General features: G+C 36.0%; 1 protein-coding gene across 7 annotated transcripts in view; it reads right to left on the bottom strand.

Moving 5' to 3' along the window:
* Positions 1 to 20,024, bottom strand: part of Fam126b (family with sequence similarity 126 member B) — a 50,565-nt gene that overhangs the window by 19,726 nt on the left and 10,815 nt on the right. For 4 of the 7 annotated variants that reach the window (XM_048344978.1, XM_048344980.1, XM_048344979.1 and 1 more), the window contains 5 exons: positions 16,142 to 16,223; positions 14,577 to 14,678; positions 8,302 to 8,481; positions 3,092 to 3,172; positions 1,204 to 1,319 (listed from right to left, as the gene is read on the bottom strand). In XM_048344978.1, coding sequence (XP_048200935.1) covers positions 1,204 to 1,319; positions 3,092 to 3,172; positions 8,302 to 8,481; positions 14,577 to 14,678; positions 16,142 to 16,192 — 530 coding nt within the window. In that variant the 5' untranslated portion in view covers positions 16,193 to 16,223. Of the gene's footprint in view, positions 1 to 1,203; positions 1,320 to 3,091; positions 3,173 to 8,301; positions 8,482 to 13,811; positions 13,868 to 14,576; positions 14,679 to 16,141; positions 16,224 to 20,024 lie in introns of those variants that run through there. The other 3 variants (XM_048344982.1, XM_048344983.1, XM_048344984.1) reach the window with 2 other exon arrangements.

Raw genomic sequence — 20,024 nt, 5'->3', positions numbered from 1 at the left:
GCCTCATTTTTCTTTTTTTGCAGTGAGCCACAGGGATTGGTAGTGCTAGGGATATAAAACCAGGGTCTTGTGCCTGTTGGTAAGCATTCTACCACTGAGCTACACTCCCAAGATCAAATTGTTAACTTAGTTATAAAGCCATTTTCAGTTATTCCAGCTAAAGGGACTGGTCCCCTTATTTGTGTAGCTCTAAAAGGACATTTATCCCACAGAACTGTAATTCGCTGCTTCCACTTCCATTACAACCACTTAGTAGCAAATAACTGTAGAACACAGATCCTGAGATTTTTTTCCTTTTTTTGTTTTGCCAGTCCTGGGGCTTGGACTCAGGGCCTGAGCACTGTCCCTGGCTTCTTTTTGCTCAACACTCTATCACTTGAGCCACAGCGCCACTTCTGGCCTTTTTGTATATATGTGGTGCTGAGGAATCGAACCCAGAGCTTCATGTATACAGGCAAGCACTCTTGCCACTAGGCCATATTCCCAGCCAGATCCTGAGATTTTTTTTGCCTTCTCTATTGTTAATGACCAGCAATGTCTAACATAACAGCTTAATAAGTATTTATTGGATAAATGCTTTCTTACTCTTCATACAAATTCTAAAAGGCTTCTAAATCTGGTTGCACATTAGCTATGTAAAAGACTTACACCTGTAATCATAGCTTCTCAGGAGGCTGAGATTTGAGGATCATGGTTTGAAGCCTGGGCAGGAAAGTTTCTGAGTCTCTTATCTCCAAGTAAACAACAAAAGCTCAAAGTAGAGCTTTGGCTCAAGATGCAGAGCACTTATTAGCCTTTAGGCCAAAAATTCAGCATTTTGGACTTCACATTTTTTAAATTAGGGACCTGCATCTGTACTATATTTCACTATAATATGACATATTTAACTCTGGATCTCTTGTTTGTTGTTTGTTTTTTGCCAGTCCTGGGCCTTGGACTCAGGGCCTGAACACTGTCCCTGGCTTCTTTTTTGCTCAAGGCTAACACTCTGCCACTTGAGCCACAGCGCCACTTCTGGCAGTTTTCTATATATGTGGGTGTGGGGAATCGAACCCAGGGCTTCATGAATACGAGGCAAGCACTCTTGCCACTAGGCCATACTATCAACCTTGGATTTCTTCTTATTATCAAACTTGAACTAAAGTAATTAGAACTATTAAGCACAAATTCAAAACTATTATTTTTTACAGTTTTGATTGTTACCGGTTTTGTGCAGTGAATGTTTCCCTCTGAGGATGAAGATCACTATAAACAACTCTGATGAGATCATGCTGACACAATGCCCCTTCTGTCAAAGCCATGGATCCAATTGTTGAGGGCTACAAAAATAAGGTGTAATAACAGTGAAATCATTTCTCTAAAATGACATAAAAATCTGTATCATGTAGTTATATTTAATTTTGTTTAAATAAAAGGCAGTTTCAAATAATTCTTTTTAAAACTATACCACACAGATTTTTTGGAAGTTATGTGGGTAAAATGCATTAAGTTATACGTATAATACTTATTTTTAGAAGGTTATGCGTACACTGGAAACAATAATACTTGCTGAAATGCTTAAAGATCGGCGCCAGTAGCTCACGCCTGTAATCTAACTACTTAAGGGCTGAGATCTGAGGACCATGGTTTGAAGCCAGTCCAAGCAGGAAAGCCTTTGAGACTCTTATCTTAAAAAAAAATACTCAGAAAAAGTTGGAAGCAGTACTGTGGCTCAAATGGTAGAGCACTAGCCTTGAACACAAATAGGCTCAGGGACAGTGCCCAGGCCCTGAGTTTAAGTCTTAAGATCAGCAAAAAAAACAAAAAAAAAAACAAAAAAAAAAACAGACTTAAGGATTAAAGTAAATAATTTTAATTTGTATTTCGGAATACAAAATATAAGTGTTTATAATCACATAATACAAACAATATTGAAGACTTTATCTAAAGTCTCTTTATTGCTGATGTAATATTGATGTTATGCCTCTCAAGTTAGAAGAATTATCTATTCATTAGTGCTTTATTAGCTTCCATTTTATTTCATAATACAAAATCTTTTACTATGATAAAATGAGTCCTTACTAATAAGAAACATCGTATTTCTAACACAAAACAAAGTCCCAGGGGAACTAATTAAGATTTTTTTGGGGGGGCCAGTCCTGGGGCTTGGACTCAGGGCCTGAGCACTGTCCCATGCTTCTTTTTAGCTCAAGGCTAGCCTAGCACTCTGCGGCTTGAGCCACAGCGCCACTTATGGCTTTTTCCATATATGTGGTGCTGAGGAATTCAACCCACGGCTTCATGTATACGAGGCAAGCACTCTACCACTAGGCCACATTCCTAGCCCAAGAAATGTTTAAGATGAATGGAGCTAAGACAAAGAAGATACTGTGTGCTCATGGGAAAATGGAATACAATTTTTAGAGTAAACTTCCTTAATGCTTTCTTCACAACTTTCTGCACTGAAGACCACCAAGAGACAAGTTCATATCACATTTCCTCATTGCATTTTACTTGGAGAAGGTAAGAAGGAAGGGTTTGGATTAACCACATTTCCTTCCTATATAATCATCAATGTTCCCATTTTCTTCAGTCAAGTAAATATGAACCAAGAAAGCATAATGTTATTAAACAGCTATCATGTATCAATTAGATCAGTGTTTATATTCTTCTTTCTAAGGAATAATAAAAAGAAATAAGTCTAACAAAGATTAACATTTTTTATTTTAACAAAGGCAATTCCTAAGTAATATAGAAGACTAAGGAAATAAAAAATATCTTTGAAAAGTCATAAAAATGAATTTAAAAGTTAATGATACTGATAGACAAGTAAAATAAAAATACATTAAAAAGACAGATTTTGTTTTCTAACATTTCTATAGCACAAATTATGCAATAATTATATAATATATAATAAAAAGGAAGTTAATGAAAGAAACAAAAACTAGAGAAAAATTGCATTACTTTCAGCCTCTCCTGCCACAAAGCAGTCTGATATCACTACTAGAACAAATATCTACTTTTAAGAAATAAGTCAAGTAAAAGCTAACTTTTTAATCCCTTACTGAATATAATTTTGAACTATTCTTATTACTTATTTAATACTACTTACTTCATGGTATATTGAAGGCTTGGATAAGGAAGGAATAGTGAAAGACAGCACTTTATTGTTTCCATCTTTATCAGCAATTTCCTACAGTCAAAAATATACAAAGATAAAGATATAATCTCAGACCTAGACTATAAAATACTACTTTCTTAATTTACAGAATATATTGTTGCTAATTAAGGAAGGTTTTTAGAAATAAATATTTTCTAACTTTAGTAAATTTGTGTACTTTGGTAGTTTAGTTATAATCCAGAGAAGTTGAACACATTACTGAATCAAATGTAATATGACACCAAAGAAACAAAATTTTTTTGTTAAATGTACACACAGAATAGGGAGATGGAAAATGATCAGCTTTTTTTTTTTCTTTTATTGCCAGTCTTGGGGCTTGGACTCAGGACCTGAGTACTATCCCTGGCTTCTTTTTTGCTTCAGGCTAACACTCTACCACTTGAGCCATAGTACCACTTCTGGCTTTTTCTGTTTACGTGATGCTGAGGAATCGAACCCAGGGCTTCACGCATGCAAGGGAAGAACTTTACCGCTAAGCCATATTCCTAGCCTGTGATTAGATCTTTTAAGGGAAGCATCATTGAGCAAAACATTACAATTAAATAACTTAGTCGAGATATCAATACTTACTAAAACAAGGAAGACACATTCAAATATACAATGAATTTATTCTAGGTTTACTGAAGCATAAATAATCAACACAAATTACATGTACTTATAATGTATAATGTGGTATTTTTACACTTATGAAATTATTATAATCAAGCTAACTAGTGCACAGCATAAAATAAACTCTTAACAATCATGATGCAATAAACCATGACCTGAAATAAGCTACATGTTAATACAAAAAAAAATTAGTCTGTGCGATTGAAGTAAATTCATATCTAGATAATTTCTATTAAATTGAAGGAAAATTCTTGTGATTTTTTTTTCCTGATGGGATTTTTGTGTTTGTTATTTTGAGACAAGATCTCACTATGTAGCTAGGCTGGCCTCAAAATCACATTCGGCCTCAGCCTCTTGATTGCTGGTATTACAGGTGGTGTGTGACACCACAACCAGCTCCTTATGATTTTTTTTAAAGCATCTTTTTTTTTTCATGTTGAAATTATTTAATAGAAAGGGAGGAGGGATAAGGAAGAGTGAATGAGAAGGGGACTTGATTGGGGTACATTAACATGAAAGTACAGAAATATCACAATGAAATCCTTTTCTTTTTAAAACATTTTTTTTCTTTTCATAATAGATCAAAGGCATTCATTTCTCTAGTCTCTTGAACCTCTAGTCTAGCTCATGTATTGCAAGTATCAGCCTAAATCAGTCTGGAATAAAGTAGTACTGCAACTCTTATTTTCCCCACTACCTTACTTTTGTATTTCTTTTCCAACTCAAGTTAGTAAAATTTATACAGAGATTTCTCCTAGTAGACCTGGATAAGTAGGCAGTCAAGAGACTGAGTAGCTACACAGATAAAAAAATTTTAAAGAGAGTAAGGACAACAAGTATTAGCACCAAACACAATCCTCAAAGAATTCCCAACAGAGGTCATTTTATGTCACAGGAGAGTACCAATTATAGGTAAACAGTGACCATATGTCTAATTTTGGCAGAAAAAAGTCTCTAGAGAGCTCATGCAGCTTCTTTGTAGTCAAACTAGTTACTATTACATCTGGACCACTGTATCTCAAATAATGTTTTGCTAAGATTAAAAACGTCGATTTACATCAAGGCATTTATATAACCAAGTTATTAGAGAAATCTTCTGAAGGAAAATTTCAAGCAATATTGTATCAAGTATATAATTATTAGTTTATAAATTGCTATGTCAAATTTTTATGATCAAACTACACTTTGAAAAAATACTATACTTTTGGAGGTGGGATCGTTCATACTAGGGTTTGACCTCTGGGTCTTGTCTTACTACACAAGTTCTTTACCATTTGAGCATTCCCGACCCAAAATGCTATCATTGAATTGAAATTTTATACAAGCAAACCATATATCCTAAAATTCAATAGAAGCCTATTTAACTGGTTTGTTAATCATGCTTTCCTCAATGACACAGTCATGAAAGTCATAATTCAGCGAGTTCTGGTAACTCTTCACTTCTGAACAGAGGTATGTAAAAGTATAATCACAATGTTCTATTTTATTCACTTGCTGACTAAATTTTCACAAGTGTCTTGTGTGAATGTTCCTAAATTCTCTCCACCTTTAACCTTGCTTCCTTGTAATCTTTTAAGTTCTTCCTTTTCAAAGTACCATTCCCATCTATAAGAAATAATCAGGCTGGGGATATAGCCTAGTGGCAAGAGTACCTGCCTCGGATACACGAGGCCCTAGGTTCGATTCCCCAGCACCACATATACAGAAAACGGCCAGAAGCGGTGCTGTGGCTCAAGTGGCAGAGTGCTAGCCTTGAGCGGGAAGAAGCCAGGGACAGTGCTCAGGCCCTGAGTCCAAGGCCCAGGACTGGCCAAAAAAAAAAAAATAATAATAATAATAAAAAAAAGAAATAATCAAGGTAGGTGCTGATGGCTCATTCCTATGTAATCCTAGTTATTACTCAGGAGGCTGAAATGAAACGATCACAATTCGAAGCCAGCCGATGCAGATCCAAGAGACTCTTATCCCTAATTACACTACAAAAAGCCAGAACTGGAAGCATGGCTCAAGTGGTAGAGTAACTTGCTGTGAATGAAAACAAGAATTTGAGGTCTTCATACAAAGAAAAACTAAAGTACTCAAGTCTCAGTCTTCAAATTCATTTCTACTTCTCATTTTAATTACACATTAAACTTTCAAAATAATTATATTCTACTTATAACAGTCTCTGAATAGTAAATAGATTCACGTTCCTAATACATAATAAAATTCTTCTGCTCTAAACTCTCCAATTAGTTACCCAATGCTTATGAAATAAAACCTAAACTCTTCACTTCTAAAAAAAAGACTCTCTAAAACTGATAAAAAAAAATCTTTCCTAGCTTGCATATTTATTTTTTGTGTTTCACAGAACCATTCCCTTTTCCCAGGTCACAACTAGAGTTTTCCGCTTCTTTGCTTATGCTGATTTGATTAATTCTTCCTGAAATCTTACCTACTCATAATTTCTTTTTTTTTTAAATTCAATTTATTAATTGAACACAAATTTTTTGACAAGGTGTTGTGCAAAAAGGGTACAGTTACATAGTAGGGCAGTGTGTACATTTCTTGTGATATCTTACGTCCTGTTTTTCTACCCCTTCTGTAGGTCAGGTAGTCATATATACAACATACAATGTATCAAGAACATACACAGTAGCCACATGGCCACCCCCAAGAAAGTTCGCCTAGGGCTTTAAATGTAATCTCGATATTAGACCATATGTCGACAGTAGTCTTACATGAACGTACATACATAGCTTTTGAGCTATTGTATTCCCCTGAGAGGTCAATTTTTGACCTTTATATGTTGAGTAATTGTTTGGTTTTAGTTACATACTGTTGGGTCGCTGCCCCAATCCTGTGGGGAGTACTATTTGACAAGCAGTTTTTGGTTTCACAGACTTGGTCTCTACTGTCTCTCCGTCTCCCTTTGTTAACATTCATATATCAGGGAGATCATGCCCCTCTGTTTTCTGTGTTCTAGGCTTGTCTTGCTCAACATTATTTGTTCGAGTTCTGATCATTTCCCTGTGAATAACAATATTTCACCATTCCTAATCGCTATATAGTATTCCATTGTGTATAAGTACCATATTTTTTGGATCCATTCGTCTGTGGAGGGGCATCTGGGTTGTTTCCATATTTTGGCTATTGTGAATTGTGCCGCGATAAACATGGAAGTACAAATGTCTTTTTGATATCTTGGGGTTTGCTGTTTAGGATAGATGCCTAGGAGTGGTATGGCTGGGTCATAGGGTAGGTCTATATTGAGCTTTTTGAGAAACCTCCATACTGTTCTCCAAAGTGGTTGTACTAATTTGCACTCCCACCAACAATGGAGAAGGGTTCCTCTTTCCCCGCACCCCCTCCAGCATTTGTTGTTGCCTGAGTTCAGAGTATAGGCCATTCTAACTGGGGTGAGGTGGTATCTCAGGGTTGTTTTTATTTGCATTTCCTTTACTAGCAGGGATGTTGAGCATTTCCTCATGTGTTTCTTTGCCATTTTTATATCTTCTCTTGTGAAGTCTCTCTTTAGCTCCTTTGCCCATTTCCTAATAGGTTTATTGGGCTTGGAGGGGCTTAGTTTTTTGAGTTCTCTGTAGATGACAGATATCAGGCCTTTGTCTGTTGCTGTGCTGGTAAATATCCTTTCCCATATCGTTGGCTGTCTTTCTATTTTGGTGGCTATGTCCTTAGCTGTGCAAAACCTTTTTAATTTGTAGTAGTCCCATTTGTCGAGTCTTTCCCCTATTTGTTGTGCCCCTGGTACTCTATTCAGGAAGTTCCTTCCTGTGCCTATAAGTTCTAGCATCTTTCCTACTCTGTCCTTCAGTAGTTTCAAGGACTCAGATCTGATATTGAGGTCCTTGATCCATTTTGAGTTGATCTTGGTGCATGGTGATAGGCTTGGGTCTACTTTGCCTACTCATAATTTCAATCTGTCAAAATTGTATGTTTTGAGGCATAGCTTAGATACTGTTTCCTCAAAAAAGGCTGTCATAATTTTAGCTAATATTCTGCATTTTTCTCTGAAACCCTCTTTCCATGAAAACCTTGATTAGTCATTATAATAAACATGTCTTTCTACTAGAATATAAGCTGTCATACAAGCAAACACATATTAAGCTTTTTGTACCAGAAACTTTTTGCTTTTATGACAACTTATACAGAAAACATATCTTATACAGAAAGCACCCATAATATTGTGAAGAACCAAGTCTTTTTTTTTTTAATGTGATTTATTTAATGACTTTTTAAAAAAAAATTGGGGGTACCAATGAATCAAACCCAGGCATGCTAGGCAAGCACTTTACCACTAAGCCACATTCCCAACCCATGAACATGTCTTAAGACATTGAAAGTGTTACAATTTTCAATAGCTTCACTGACTTTATAAAATGTTTATCAGTATATCTATCTGTATTCAACTAATTCAAAAAGCAATTATTCAACAGACATACCAACTTATTTTTCTTGATATATATCTTAAGTATTATTTCATAAGACTTTAAAAATATTTTAAATTTCATAAACTATCATTTTCAACTTACCAAGTTATAAATTCCTAAGAGAAGTGCTTCAATGCAGCCATTACTCTGTCTGTCTCGGCTAACTGTAAGCCGTAAATAAACCCACATTAATTCTGGCAAGAACTGCAGTGTGAACCTCTTAAGTCGAACTTCAGAACTACGATAGAGCTCAAACAGCTGATGGCAGACAGGCTCCAGGAGCTAAAAGGAAAAAAAAAGTGCATTAGTTACTTCTATTCTTTTGGCTAGAACTGTATTTTTTTATAGACACACATACTTTTATAATATTTTAAAGACAACGCCTCAAGTTAATTTTTCTTTATTTGGGGCTAATTCAACCAAAGCCTTTATGTAAAGATATCATCATATACTAACCTGAACAATGCACTAACTTTAAGAACTTTATGCTATATAATATTCCTATACCTTTTGTTTGTTTTTGTTTTGCCTGTCCTGGGGCTTGGACTCAGGGCCTGAGCACTGTCCCTGGCTTCTTTTTGTTCAAGGCTAACACTCTACCTCTTGAGTCACAGAGCCACTTATGGCTTTTTCTATATATGTGGTGCTGAGGAATCAAACCCAGGGCTTCATGTATACAAGGCAAGCACTCTACCACTAGGCCATATCCCCAGCCTCCTATACCTTTTAATGTCTGATTATTAGTCCTTTAGCCAACATACCACATATATATTTCATGAATTTCCCTTTCTGTTCTTATGAATCTTACTATCTTCCATTTTTAAAGGTGTCTATTGGGGGGCTGGGAATATGGCCTAGTGGCAAGAGTGCTTGCTTGCCTCTCATACATGAAGCCCTGGGCTCAATTTCCTAGCACCACATATACAGAAAATGGCCAGAAGTGGCGCTGTGGCTCAAGTGGAAGAGTGCTAGCCTTGAGCAAAAAGAAGCCAGGAACAGTGAGTGCTCAGGCCGAGTCCAAGCCCCAGGACTGGCCAAAAAAAAAAAAAAAAAAAGTGTCTATTGGAATAACATAATTTTAAACATTCTCATTGGAAATGAAATTTTAATTCTCAAGTCAGATTATAATTTAAAAAATTACATTCCAGAGATTTTGCCATCCTAATTGAGCATCCAAAGTTCTAGTTAATATCTCAAATATATACAAGTAAAGCACACTATTATCTTTATGTTTTAAAACTCTAACTATATGAAAGATTAATTATCTGAAAGGTTCTGAGAGGGAGCAAAGTATGCTGAAATAGTTTTTCAATGTTTAATTGGCTACTTGTTCATATGCCACCGCAAGAAATGTCTTTTGAGGGACTTTGTTACTTGAACATGGTTTGGCTGGCGTAACTAAAGTCTAAACAAAACTAGCTGTGGCATTTATGTATATAAAAATGATTAGAAACTATATTTTTAGGTTAAAATTTAGCCTCTTTTAAAAATGAATAATAGTGCAGTCATTTCATACTCTTACATCTAAGCTAACTGGCTAAAATAACAAATTAACATTTAGAAACTGCTTAAATATAGTTAGATATGCCTTTAGTAACCCAGCTCTCTGAGTAAAGGCACCATACTTTTCTTTCTCTCTTTCTCTTTCCTTTCCTTTTCTTTTTTTTTTTTTTTTGTTGTTGTTATTGCAGGTCCTGGGGCTTGAAATCTGGGCCTGGACTCTATCCCTGAGCTTCTTGCTTCCTTTGCTCAAAGCAAGCACTCTACCACTTGAACCACAGGGTCACTTCCAGCTTTTTTTTTTTTTTTTTGAGTAGTTTATTGGAGATTTGAGTCTCATGGAATTTCTTGCCCTTGCTAGCTCCGAACCATGACACGCAGATCTCAGTCTCCTGAATAGCTAGGATTACAAGTATGAGCCACCAGCACCCGGTTAAGCACTATGCTTTTACAACTGTAAATTAAGCCAACAAATCTATGCCAATTGTACTGTTAATGTTAGATAAGTCAAAATGAGTTCTTGAAGCACAACTCCAAAGTTTGAAGTTTTACATTTATACACACACACACACACCATCCAAGTCTTGTAAATACTAAACTCTTTATTTGAAATCAGTACCAGATAACAGCTTAAAAGCCTTAAGAAACACTCTAACTGTCCTCTGACTTAAGGTGTAGGCTATAATTAGATTATGTCAAAGGTCAAAGAAACTGGTGGTAGAGGTAGACGCTAAGTTTAGGTTTTGTTGACATGAAATTGATATATCCTCTCTACCACATTTCTGTATTGAAATAGATGTCAAAGTTGTTTAGTTACAAATAGTATATTCTATTAAGTACCAATAGTGAACAAGTAATAAACTCTTCTTCAGATACCAGTATAAAATATGGCTATTAAAAATTGGCAACATATATGTTAAAACCTTTCATTCTAAGCATTTGTATCATGCCACCATGTTCTTCAAATGCTCAAGATAGTAAAATGACTTGACCCTACACTAAATGGTACTATCATCTGCATCAACATTAGTAAAAATCATATTCTTTGGGGAAAGACTGATGCTCAATAGTAACTGACACCTTTCCCAAATTAATCAAATACTGTTTTAAATTACTGAGATATGCTATTTAATAATGGACAAGCTGAGACTATCTTGGGTGAAAATGAGCCCTAAGGGTAAAAAATGTAATAAGAAGAAATGGAGGGCTGGGGATATAGCCTAGTGGCAAGAGTGCCTGCCTCGGATACACGAGGCCCTAGGTTCGATTCCCCAGCACCACATATACAGAAAACGGCCAGAAGCGGCGCTGTGGCTCAAGTGGCAGAGTGCTAGCCTTGAGCGGGAAGAAGCCAGGGACAGTGCTCAGGCCCTGAGTCCAAGGCCCAGGACTGGCAAAAAAAAAAAAAAAGAAGAAGAAATGGAGATCAGAAGAGAGTCTGCAATCACAAAGTTCATCTATAAATAGGAACAGAAGAATGGAGTAGATATTAGGAAATAAGGTTAAAGAAGATTGCCAGGCGCTGGAGGCTCACGCCTGTAATCCTAGCTACTCAGGAGGCTAAGATCTGAGGATCTCAGCTCAAAGCCAGCCCAGGCAGGAAAGTATGTGAGACTCTAATCTCCAGTTAACCACCAGAAAACTGGAAGTGGCACTGGGACTCAAGCCTTGAGCTGAAAAGCTCAGGGACAGCACCCAAGTCCAGAGTTCAGGCCCCACAACTTACCAAAAAAAAAAATATATATATATATATATTTACTATTTCAGCTACTGAATAGCAAAACTAACAATACTGTAAGTGAGATGCTGCGTGAGTAGTAAATATGAGTGGGAAAAGAAGAGAATGGTCAACAATTTTGTTATTTAATGACCTAGAAAAGCAAGCTGAAAACGAAGAAGGAAAATAAGTATATGAGAACAGAAAATCAACAGTGGAACAGTATAACAAAAGAGGAAGGAAGGACTGCAAGCTACATAGTATGTACTCATTTAAGATGTGTAGTCCTGAATTTAAAGAGTCGAAACACAAGAAAACTTTTTCTGGGCATGTTCAGCTGCTTGGGTATAGGCATAAAGAACACAGATTGACATCTTTTGTCCAGATTTTGCCCAAAGAATGAACTAAGAGAATAAGAGGCAAAAGAGCTAAGAATGTTCACAAAGGAATGACTATAATGATAAGCCATGATTTAATAGACCACAATAGGTTACAGATTAGAGAATTCCTTAAAGTGGAATAATGGCTAAAGTAATGGAGTCTGATAGGAGGAAAAAATAATGATAAAGATTATTGCTCATAATAAAACTGAATATATAACAAGGTTGTCTATGACAATGTAATAGATAAGCTTCCAGAATTCTTTTTCTGACTGTAATAGGGATAGAATGCAGGTCAGTCCTTGTGCATGCTAGACATGTGCTGACACCTGAGCCATGTCTCTAGTCCATTTTACTTTTATTATTATTTTTCAAGGGTCTTATTTTTATGGCCAGGCTGGTCTGGACAGTGATCCTTCTTTTTATGCTTTCTATGTAGCTGGGTTGATAACGCACAAACCGTAACACCGAGCTTCTCATTCATTGAGATAAGTTCTCACAAACTTTTTGACTGGGCTAGCTTCAATTGCTATCCTCTCAATCTCAGTCTCATAAGTAGCTAGGATTACAGGTATGAAACCACTAAGCCTTGCTTAGGAAATGAGTGTGTGTGTGTGTGTGTGTGTGTGTGTGTGTGTGTGTGTATGTATTCTTAAGAAAGTTTAGGTCCTTAAAAATTGTAAAATTGTCATAACTTCCAATTCATAAATATTGTATATCATCATTTTATGAACTAACTTCTATTGATCAAATCATGCAATTGATTACATTTTAGAATATAGCAAAATCAGGATTTAAAAGAGGCCCTCCCTTCAGTAATTAAAGTCCAGAACTATTTTGAGGTTATACAAAAGTTAATTCTTTTCTTTTCTTCTTGAAGTCCAAAACATGGTTAGAACCTTCTCATTTGACAGAAAAAAAGGATGGAAACTCAACTCTGCTCTAATAATTATACTGATTGTAATAATACATTATAAGTTGTAATTTTTCAATTTCTAGGCATGACTATAAGGTCTCTCACACTAATATTATGAAGTATGACCGAGTATTAAGAATAACTTTTTTAACTGGGCACTTGTGGCTCACGCTGTAATCTTAGCTACTCAGGAGGCTGAGATCTGAGAATTGCAGTTCAAAGCCAGCCCAGGCAAGAAAGTCCACGAGACTCTTACCTCTACTACCAGAAAACTAGAAGTGGCACTATGGCTCAAAGTGGTAGAGCTCTAGCCTTGAGCAAAAAGAGCTCAAAAAAAAAAAAAAAATACCCAGGCCCTGAGTTCAATCCCCATGGCCAACAAATAAAAGCTTTTAAAAAGTCATAGCTTTCAAGTGCTTTTTAAAAGCAAAAAGACACATTTCATGAGTTCTTATGAGTCCTAATGGAAATGAAGGCATATTAGAATCTTTCTGTGTGTCACAAAAAGATAATTTCAATTATCTATCTATCTATCTATCTATCTATCTATCTATCTATCTATCTATTAATTATAGCATGCTAGAGATTGAACCTGAGGCCTTTCATATGTTGGGCAGGCACTCTAACAAGGAGTATATCGCAGCTTTATCAGTATTTATTACACGTTCACTGTACACGTAATAAAATAGTACATTCTAGAAAAGTAAAAATATAGAATATATGACCACTGCCCATGTAGAGCTTACAATCTAAAGAGAAAGCATAAAATAGATTTTAATATGCAAAGCTTAAATGTTAAGACAGCACAAGACAATGGGTAGGAAAATACACACATGTATTATTCAAACAATTCCAAAAACTTGAGAGTAAGAAAGATACATATACATATATATATAATACATTACCCATACCTAGTTTTAAAACATTAAGCAAGAAGAAAGAAACAAATGAATCCTGCAATTGCTGCTACAAACAGCAACAGGTGCAAGCCAATTCAAATTCAAGAGACAGGAAAGAAGGAGGTCAATAAGCAAGCTTTAGTGATAGGACAAAACTGAAGATGCACTTTGAGTTAAGCTGCTGGTTAGAAGACGATTACCTGAACTTCTTCAAACTCACTCCAGTACACAGCTGAGGCACTCTTGGAGGCTGTATCTGGGAAGATAAGAAGCTACTTTCCTGTGTGTTCCTTTCATATTCATTTTAAGCATACATGAATCCTGTGGGCTAAAACTCTATGTCATACTACTGTGTTAATGGAAAGATAATGTGTGTATTTGGCATAAATAAGTTACATACAGATTCAACCGATGCATTATTACCCTCTGTCACAAAGTTGAATAACAGTAAACTGTTATGCTAAGTATATTGATGTCAAGAGTTTAGACAAAAAAGTGTGTCCTATGATTTGAGGGTAAACATAATAAATAGCAGCAGATTATGCATTATGAATTTGATTTTACTGATCAGAGTGACTACAAAACAGCTCTTTATTATCAATAAAATAACAGTAAACAATAGTCAAATAAATAAAGCAGAATCAGCATACTGTTAACAATCTCTTTTCCAGAGCAGGAACAAGAACAGGAAAGTTTCAAATTAAATAAATAATCCATTGAGATGATGGTCACTCAAATCAAGAATCAAAACATACGGCTCAACTGAAAAAATAAAATGACTAAAATGTTTTTGAAAATAGAAAGAGAGAACTGGAAACGCCAAAGCAACCATCAGAATGAAAAATAGCAGGCAGAAAATTTCCAGATCTGCAGTAAAGACAGAAAACTATAAAACTTAAGTTTATATGTTTTAGTACATGTTAACATGTCATTATGCAGAAATTATTTTTTAAAAGTTTTCCTACCTCATTATCTGAATCTTGAATAACTTTATAGAGGGCTGGTACAAGTGTTTTTTTCCGGTGTAAAGTTGCTGCATAATTGGTGATCTGAGTGTCAGGTAATGCCTAAAAGAAATCAGAAGACAAAGAAAGTGAACTTAGTATTTGGAAAATAAGGAACTTTATTTTGTTTTTTCCTAAGTGCTCTTGAAAACTTTTCAAGACTCAAATGAGAAAAAAATAATATGGGAAATAACCATGAGTTAATAAAACAAATTATGCAATTCTTCCAATTACTCAACAGTGAAAACAAATACACTGAAAACTGAATACAAAACCTATTATCACAGATATTATTTATGTGTAATATATAAAAATGTATAATACATAATATACTATATATACCATAATGTATATTATGTAATATGTATTATATTATATAAAAAAAATTTTTTTTTTGGCCGGTCCTGGGGCTTGGACTCAGAGCCTGAGCACTGTCCCTGGCTTCTTTTTGCTCAAGGCTAGCACTCTGCCACTTGAGCCACAGCGCCACTTCTGGCCGTTTTCTGTATATGTGGTGCTGGGGAATCAAACCCAGGGCCTCATGTATACGAAGCAAGCTCTCTTGCCACTAGGCCATATCCCCAGCCCATATTATATAAATATTATCACAGATAAATTTGAAGAAATGAGCTATATTAAACTAATTCAATCTAACAAAATAGCACGTTTCAATTCTTCCACTTATGTTCTAATAAACCATTTTTGTTGTATTCATAAATCATATAATTTTCAATAAAAGCTATTTGATGGGCTGGGAATGTAGCTTAGTGGTAAAGTGTTTGCCTAGCATGCATGAAGTCCTGGGTTCTCAGTACCACATAAGCAGAAAAAGCCAGAAGAAGTGGTGCTGTGGCTCAAGTGGTAGAGTGCTAGGATTAAGCAAAAGTAGCTCAAGGACAGTGCCTCAGGACTGGCAAAACAAAACAAAACAAAACAAAACTATTTGGCTTAATGACAGAAAATAAAAATGAGGTACAAACCAAATTTTTGTGCCTTATTAAAGATTACAAAGCATCCTACTGAATATATTTCAAAAATATCTCATGAATCCTAACAACACTTAAACTATGGAGTTAAGTATTAATAAAGCTGGCATGGAAAAAAATCCTAAAAATTATGTTCATTTTTACCTAATAGCTCTAGTTCTTATTCAATTAATGTTCTTTAAAGAATTGTAACTAGAAAAAAATCTCATATTAAAACATTTCCATTTTTTTTTTCTTTTTTCTCTTTTGCCAGTCCTGGAGCTTGGACTCTGTGCCTGAGCACTGTCCCTGGCTTCTTTTTGCTCAAGGCTAGCATTCTACCTCTTGAGCCACAGCATCATTTCTGGCCTTTTCTGTTTATGTGGTGCTGAGGAATAGAACCAAGGGCTTCATTCATGCTAGGCAAGCACTCTACTACTAAGCCACATTCCCAGCCCAAGCATTTCCATTTCCATTTCCACAGTATACTTGTTATATATCCATAGGTCACTGAATTATTGCCATATACAATCATGTATTATTATCCCCAAGGCAATTTACCTTGAATTCTGATAACCATTCTTCCACAACACCACGGTCAGATCCCAGCATCTTCTATTAGCTTTAGTCTTCTCTTATCTCTAAAATAAAATTGAATCTCAAGATAGCATAAAATCCTACCAAAGGGGTATAATGTATACCTCTCACTAACGGAGAAACTAATCTAGCTCATAATTTAGATGAAGCTCAACTTGAAACTATTATCCTAATGGTTTGATATACTCCCTCTTCAAAGTGGCAAAGAAAATGTCTTGAGTGAAATCAAATTGTACATTATAGTCAAATGCAGTCTATCAAATGAGTACATTATACATCACAGAACAAATCATGTAATAGATTATAAATGACAAAGAGCACAAGGCCCTGAATACAAGCCAGTACCAACTAACACACACCCACACACACACAGCTTTGAAGTACTATGTAAGCAAATACAAAAGTAAATTAAAACATGCCACTTTACTTTAAATGGAATCTGCAATTTGAATTTTTTTCTGCTCTTATGATATAGATGAATTTCTTTAAATAAATTGCAAGATAAAAGAAAATAATGAGGGCTGGGGATATGGCCCAGTGGCAAGAGAGCTTGTCTCGTATACATGAGGCCCTGGGTTCGATTCCCCAGCACCACATATACAGAAAACGGCCACAAGTGGCGCTGTGGCTCAAGTGGCAGAGTGCTAGCCTTGAGCTAAAGGAAGCCAGGGACAGTGCTCAGGCCCTGAGTCCAAGGCCCAGGACTGGCCAAAAAAAAAAAACAAAAAAAAAACAAAACAAAAAAAACAAAACAAAAAAAAAGAAAATAATGAGGAAATTCAAATTAAAAGATATAAAAATATATTATACATACATAAATACATGTCATGGCTAAGTGTGGCAGCTTACATCTCTTACATCAGTAATAAGCACTTAGGAGGCTGAGGCAGTTTCAAGCAAGCCTGGGTTACATAGTGAGCTGAATTTCAAACTTGGCTACATACCAAGACTGTCTCAAAAAAAAAAGTATGTGTGTGTATACACCAAAGTATGAATTTTATTTGGAACCTGATTCAAATAACTGACATTACACAACTGGAAAAAGTTTGATAATATTAAATTAAGGAATTATCATTGCTTATGCTTACATTTGGTAACCACTATAATTATGTTTTCCAAAATAGTCCTTATGTCTCAGAGATGCATACTGAAACATTTATTGGTGAAATAATGTCTGGGATTTGCTTTAAAATCATAGATGATCCTTTTCATAGTTGGTTGGTTTCTCAAGGTGTTGTTGAAAATATGCCTCCCTTAAACTTTGTTTTGATTCTGGCACATAAATCTGACATGTTGGGGGTGTGTGGAAGAGTATAGTAGACATAGATAAAATGATTAATCAAAGGTTGATAACCATTGAAGCCTAGTAACTGATAACACAAATTTTACTACACCATTCTCTCAACATTCTTATAAGTTTGAAATGTTCCGTAAAGAACATTGGAACTATGGGAATATGTATACTTGTAAGTCATCTTTTAGCTAAGCAACTCAAAGATTATTTAAATGCATTCTACCTTACATAAAGGACAAGAAAAATTAACTACAATTAATCATGGTTTTTAGCAGATTTTTTAAAATAAAGAACACAAACTGCTTCTTTGCATGTGTGGGCGTGCGCGCGTGTGCGTGTGTGTGTGTGTGTGTGTGTGTGTGTGTGTTGGGTTTTTTTTTGGTGCAGGTCCTGGGGCTTGAACTTAGGGCTGTCCCTGAGCTTCTTTAGCTCAAGGATAGTGCTCTATCACTTGAGACACAGCTCTACTTTGGCTTTTTTAAAAATAGGTTAGTGGAGATAACAGTCTCACAGACTTTCCTGCCCCGGCTGACTTCAAACTGGAACCCTCAGATATCAGCTCCCTGAGACACTTAGGATTACAATTGTGAGCCAACAGCATCTGTTATTATTATTATTTTTTAATGTGTGTGTCTTGGGGCTTGAACTCAGGGCCTGAGCATTTCTGCTCAAGGTTACCACTTTATCACTTGAACCACAACTCTACTTCCAGCTTTTTGGTAGTTAACTGGAGATAGGAATCTCAAGCACTTTCCAACCCAAGCAGGCTTTAAGCCATGATCCTCAGATCTCAGCCTCCAGAGTAGCTAGGTTTACAGGTTTGTGCCACAGGGACCCATCTTACAAACTGTTTTTGTTGTTGCTGTTCACTGTGTGTGTGTGTGTGTGTGTGTGTGCGCGCGCGCGCGCCAGTCCAGGGGTTTTAACTCAGGGCCTGAGCACTGTCCCTGGCTTCTTTTTGCTCTACCACTTGAGTCATAGCACCACTTCCGTTTTTTTTTGGTTTGTTTGTTTATGTGGTACTGAGGAATTGAACCCAGGGCTTCATGTATGCTAGGCAAGCACTCTACCAATCAGCCACATTCCCGGCCCCACAAACTGTTTTTAAAAGAAACCCAAACACCATTTTTACAAATCAACACAAATCTTTTAATGTAATACATACTGCATAAAAGTCTCCATCTGACATAAGGTCCAAAATATGAGTAATCCTAATGATCATCTTCCGTTTAAAAAATAACATCATATGCAAGCTAAATTTCTTATCTGTTTGTTTGAGAAGTCTCAGTATGATGCCTAGATTGGCTATAAACTCCTGGGATCAAACAATTCTTCTGTGTTAGCCTCAGGCAGTACCTGGAACCATAGGCACACGCTACCTTTCTACCCAGGATATTTGACTTTAAATTCCTGTTTAACTATCATTTTACCAGAAATCTGCCATAACCTCAAAGGAAATAAGTGGAAAAAAAGAAAGCTAATTCTTTTTTTTTTTTGGCCAGTCCTGGGGCTTGGACTCAGGGCCTGAGCACTGTCCCTGGCTTCTTTTTGCTCAAGGCTAGCACTCTGCCACTTGAGCCACAGCGCCACTTCTAGCCATTTTCTGTATATGTGGTGCTGGGGAATCGAACCCAGGGCCTTATGTATATGAAGCAGGCACTCTTGCCACTAGGCCATATCCCCAGCCCCAGAAAGCTAATTCTTGAAATACCAAATAAAAATGACAACTGCTATCTCATCATTTATTTGCCATAAAAAGCTTCTTCTGATGAGAAAATATTTTGATTTCAGAATGTTAAAATGTGGTACAAAACAGTGAGAAAACAAATTACTGTTGGGCCTGTCAACATGTCTGATAACAAATGTTTTCTGTATTTCACTTGGAATAAAACCTAGTGATAAAACCTAGTGACTTTAAAGCAGCAGCCTGTAATTTTCTTATGTTATAAAACTTCTCACATTAAAAACTTTATTATTGAGGGCATATGTAGCACAAGTGATAGAATGCTTGGTAGGCAAATTTGAGGCCTTGAGTTCAATTCCCTCACATCTGTAATCCCAACTACTCAGAAGGTTGAGATGTAAGGATCATGGTTCAAAGCCAGCCCATGCAGGAAAGTTCATGAGACTCTTCTCCAATTAACCACCAAAAAGCTAAAAGTAGAGCTGTGGCTCAAGTGGTAGTGCACTAGCCTAGAGCAAAAAAGCTCAGGGACAGCTCCCAGGTCCTGAGTTCAAGCCCCAGGACTAGCACAAAAAGTTTTAACTTTCTTAAAAATTATAAAGATATTTTAAACTATATGAAACTTAGGTTAAAATATATTGTTATTATGAAGACCAAATTCTGCAAAGAAGAATTTAAAGCTTTTCTCACTAATCCAGTAACTACTAGCCAGAGTAGCTTTTTTTTTTTTTTTTTTTTTTTTTTTTTTGCCAGTTCTGGACCTTGGACTCAGGGCCTGAGCACTGTCCCTGGCTTCTTTATTTTTTCTTTTTTTTTTTTTTTGGTGGCCAGTCCTGGGCCTTGAACTCAGGGCCTGAGCACTGTCCCTG

The sequence above is a fragment of the Perognathus longimembris genome, chromosome 4 (genome assembly GCF_023159225.1).
Source record: "Perognathus longimembris pacificus isolate PPM17 chromosome 4, ASM2315922v1, whole genome shotgun sequence".
Lineage (NCBI taxonomy): Eukaryota > Metazoa > Chordata > Mammalia > Rodentia > Heteromyidae > Perognathus > Perognathus longimembris.
This window is presented reverse-complemented; position numbering and strand designations above follow the sequence as displayed.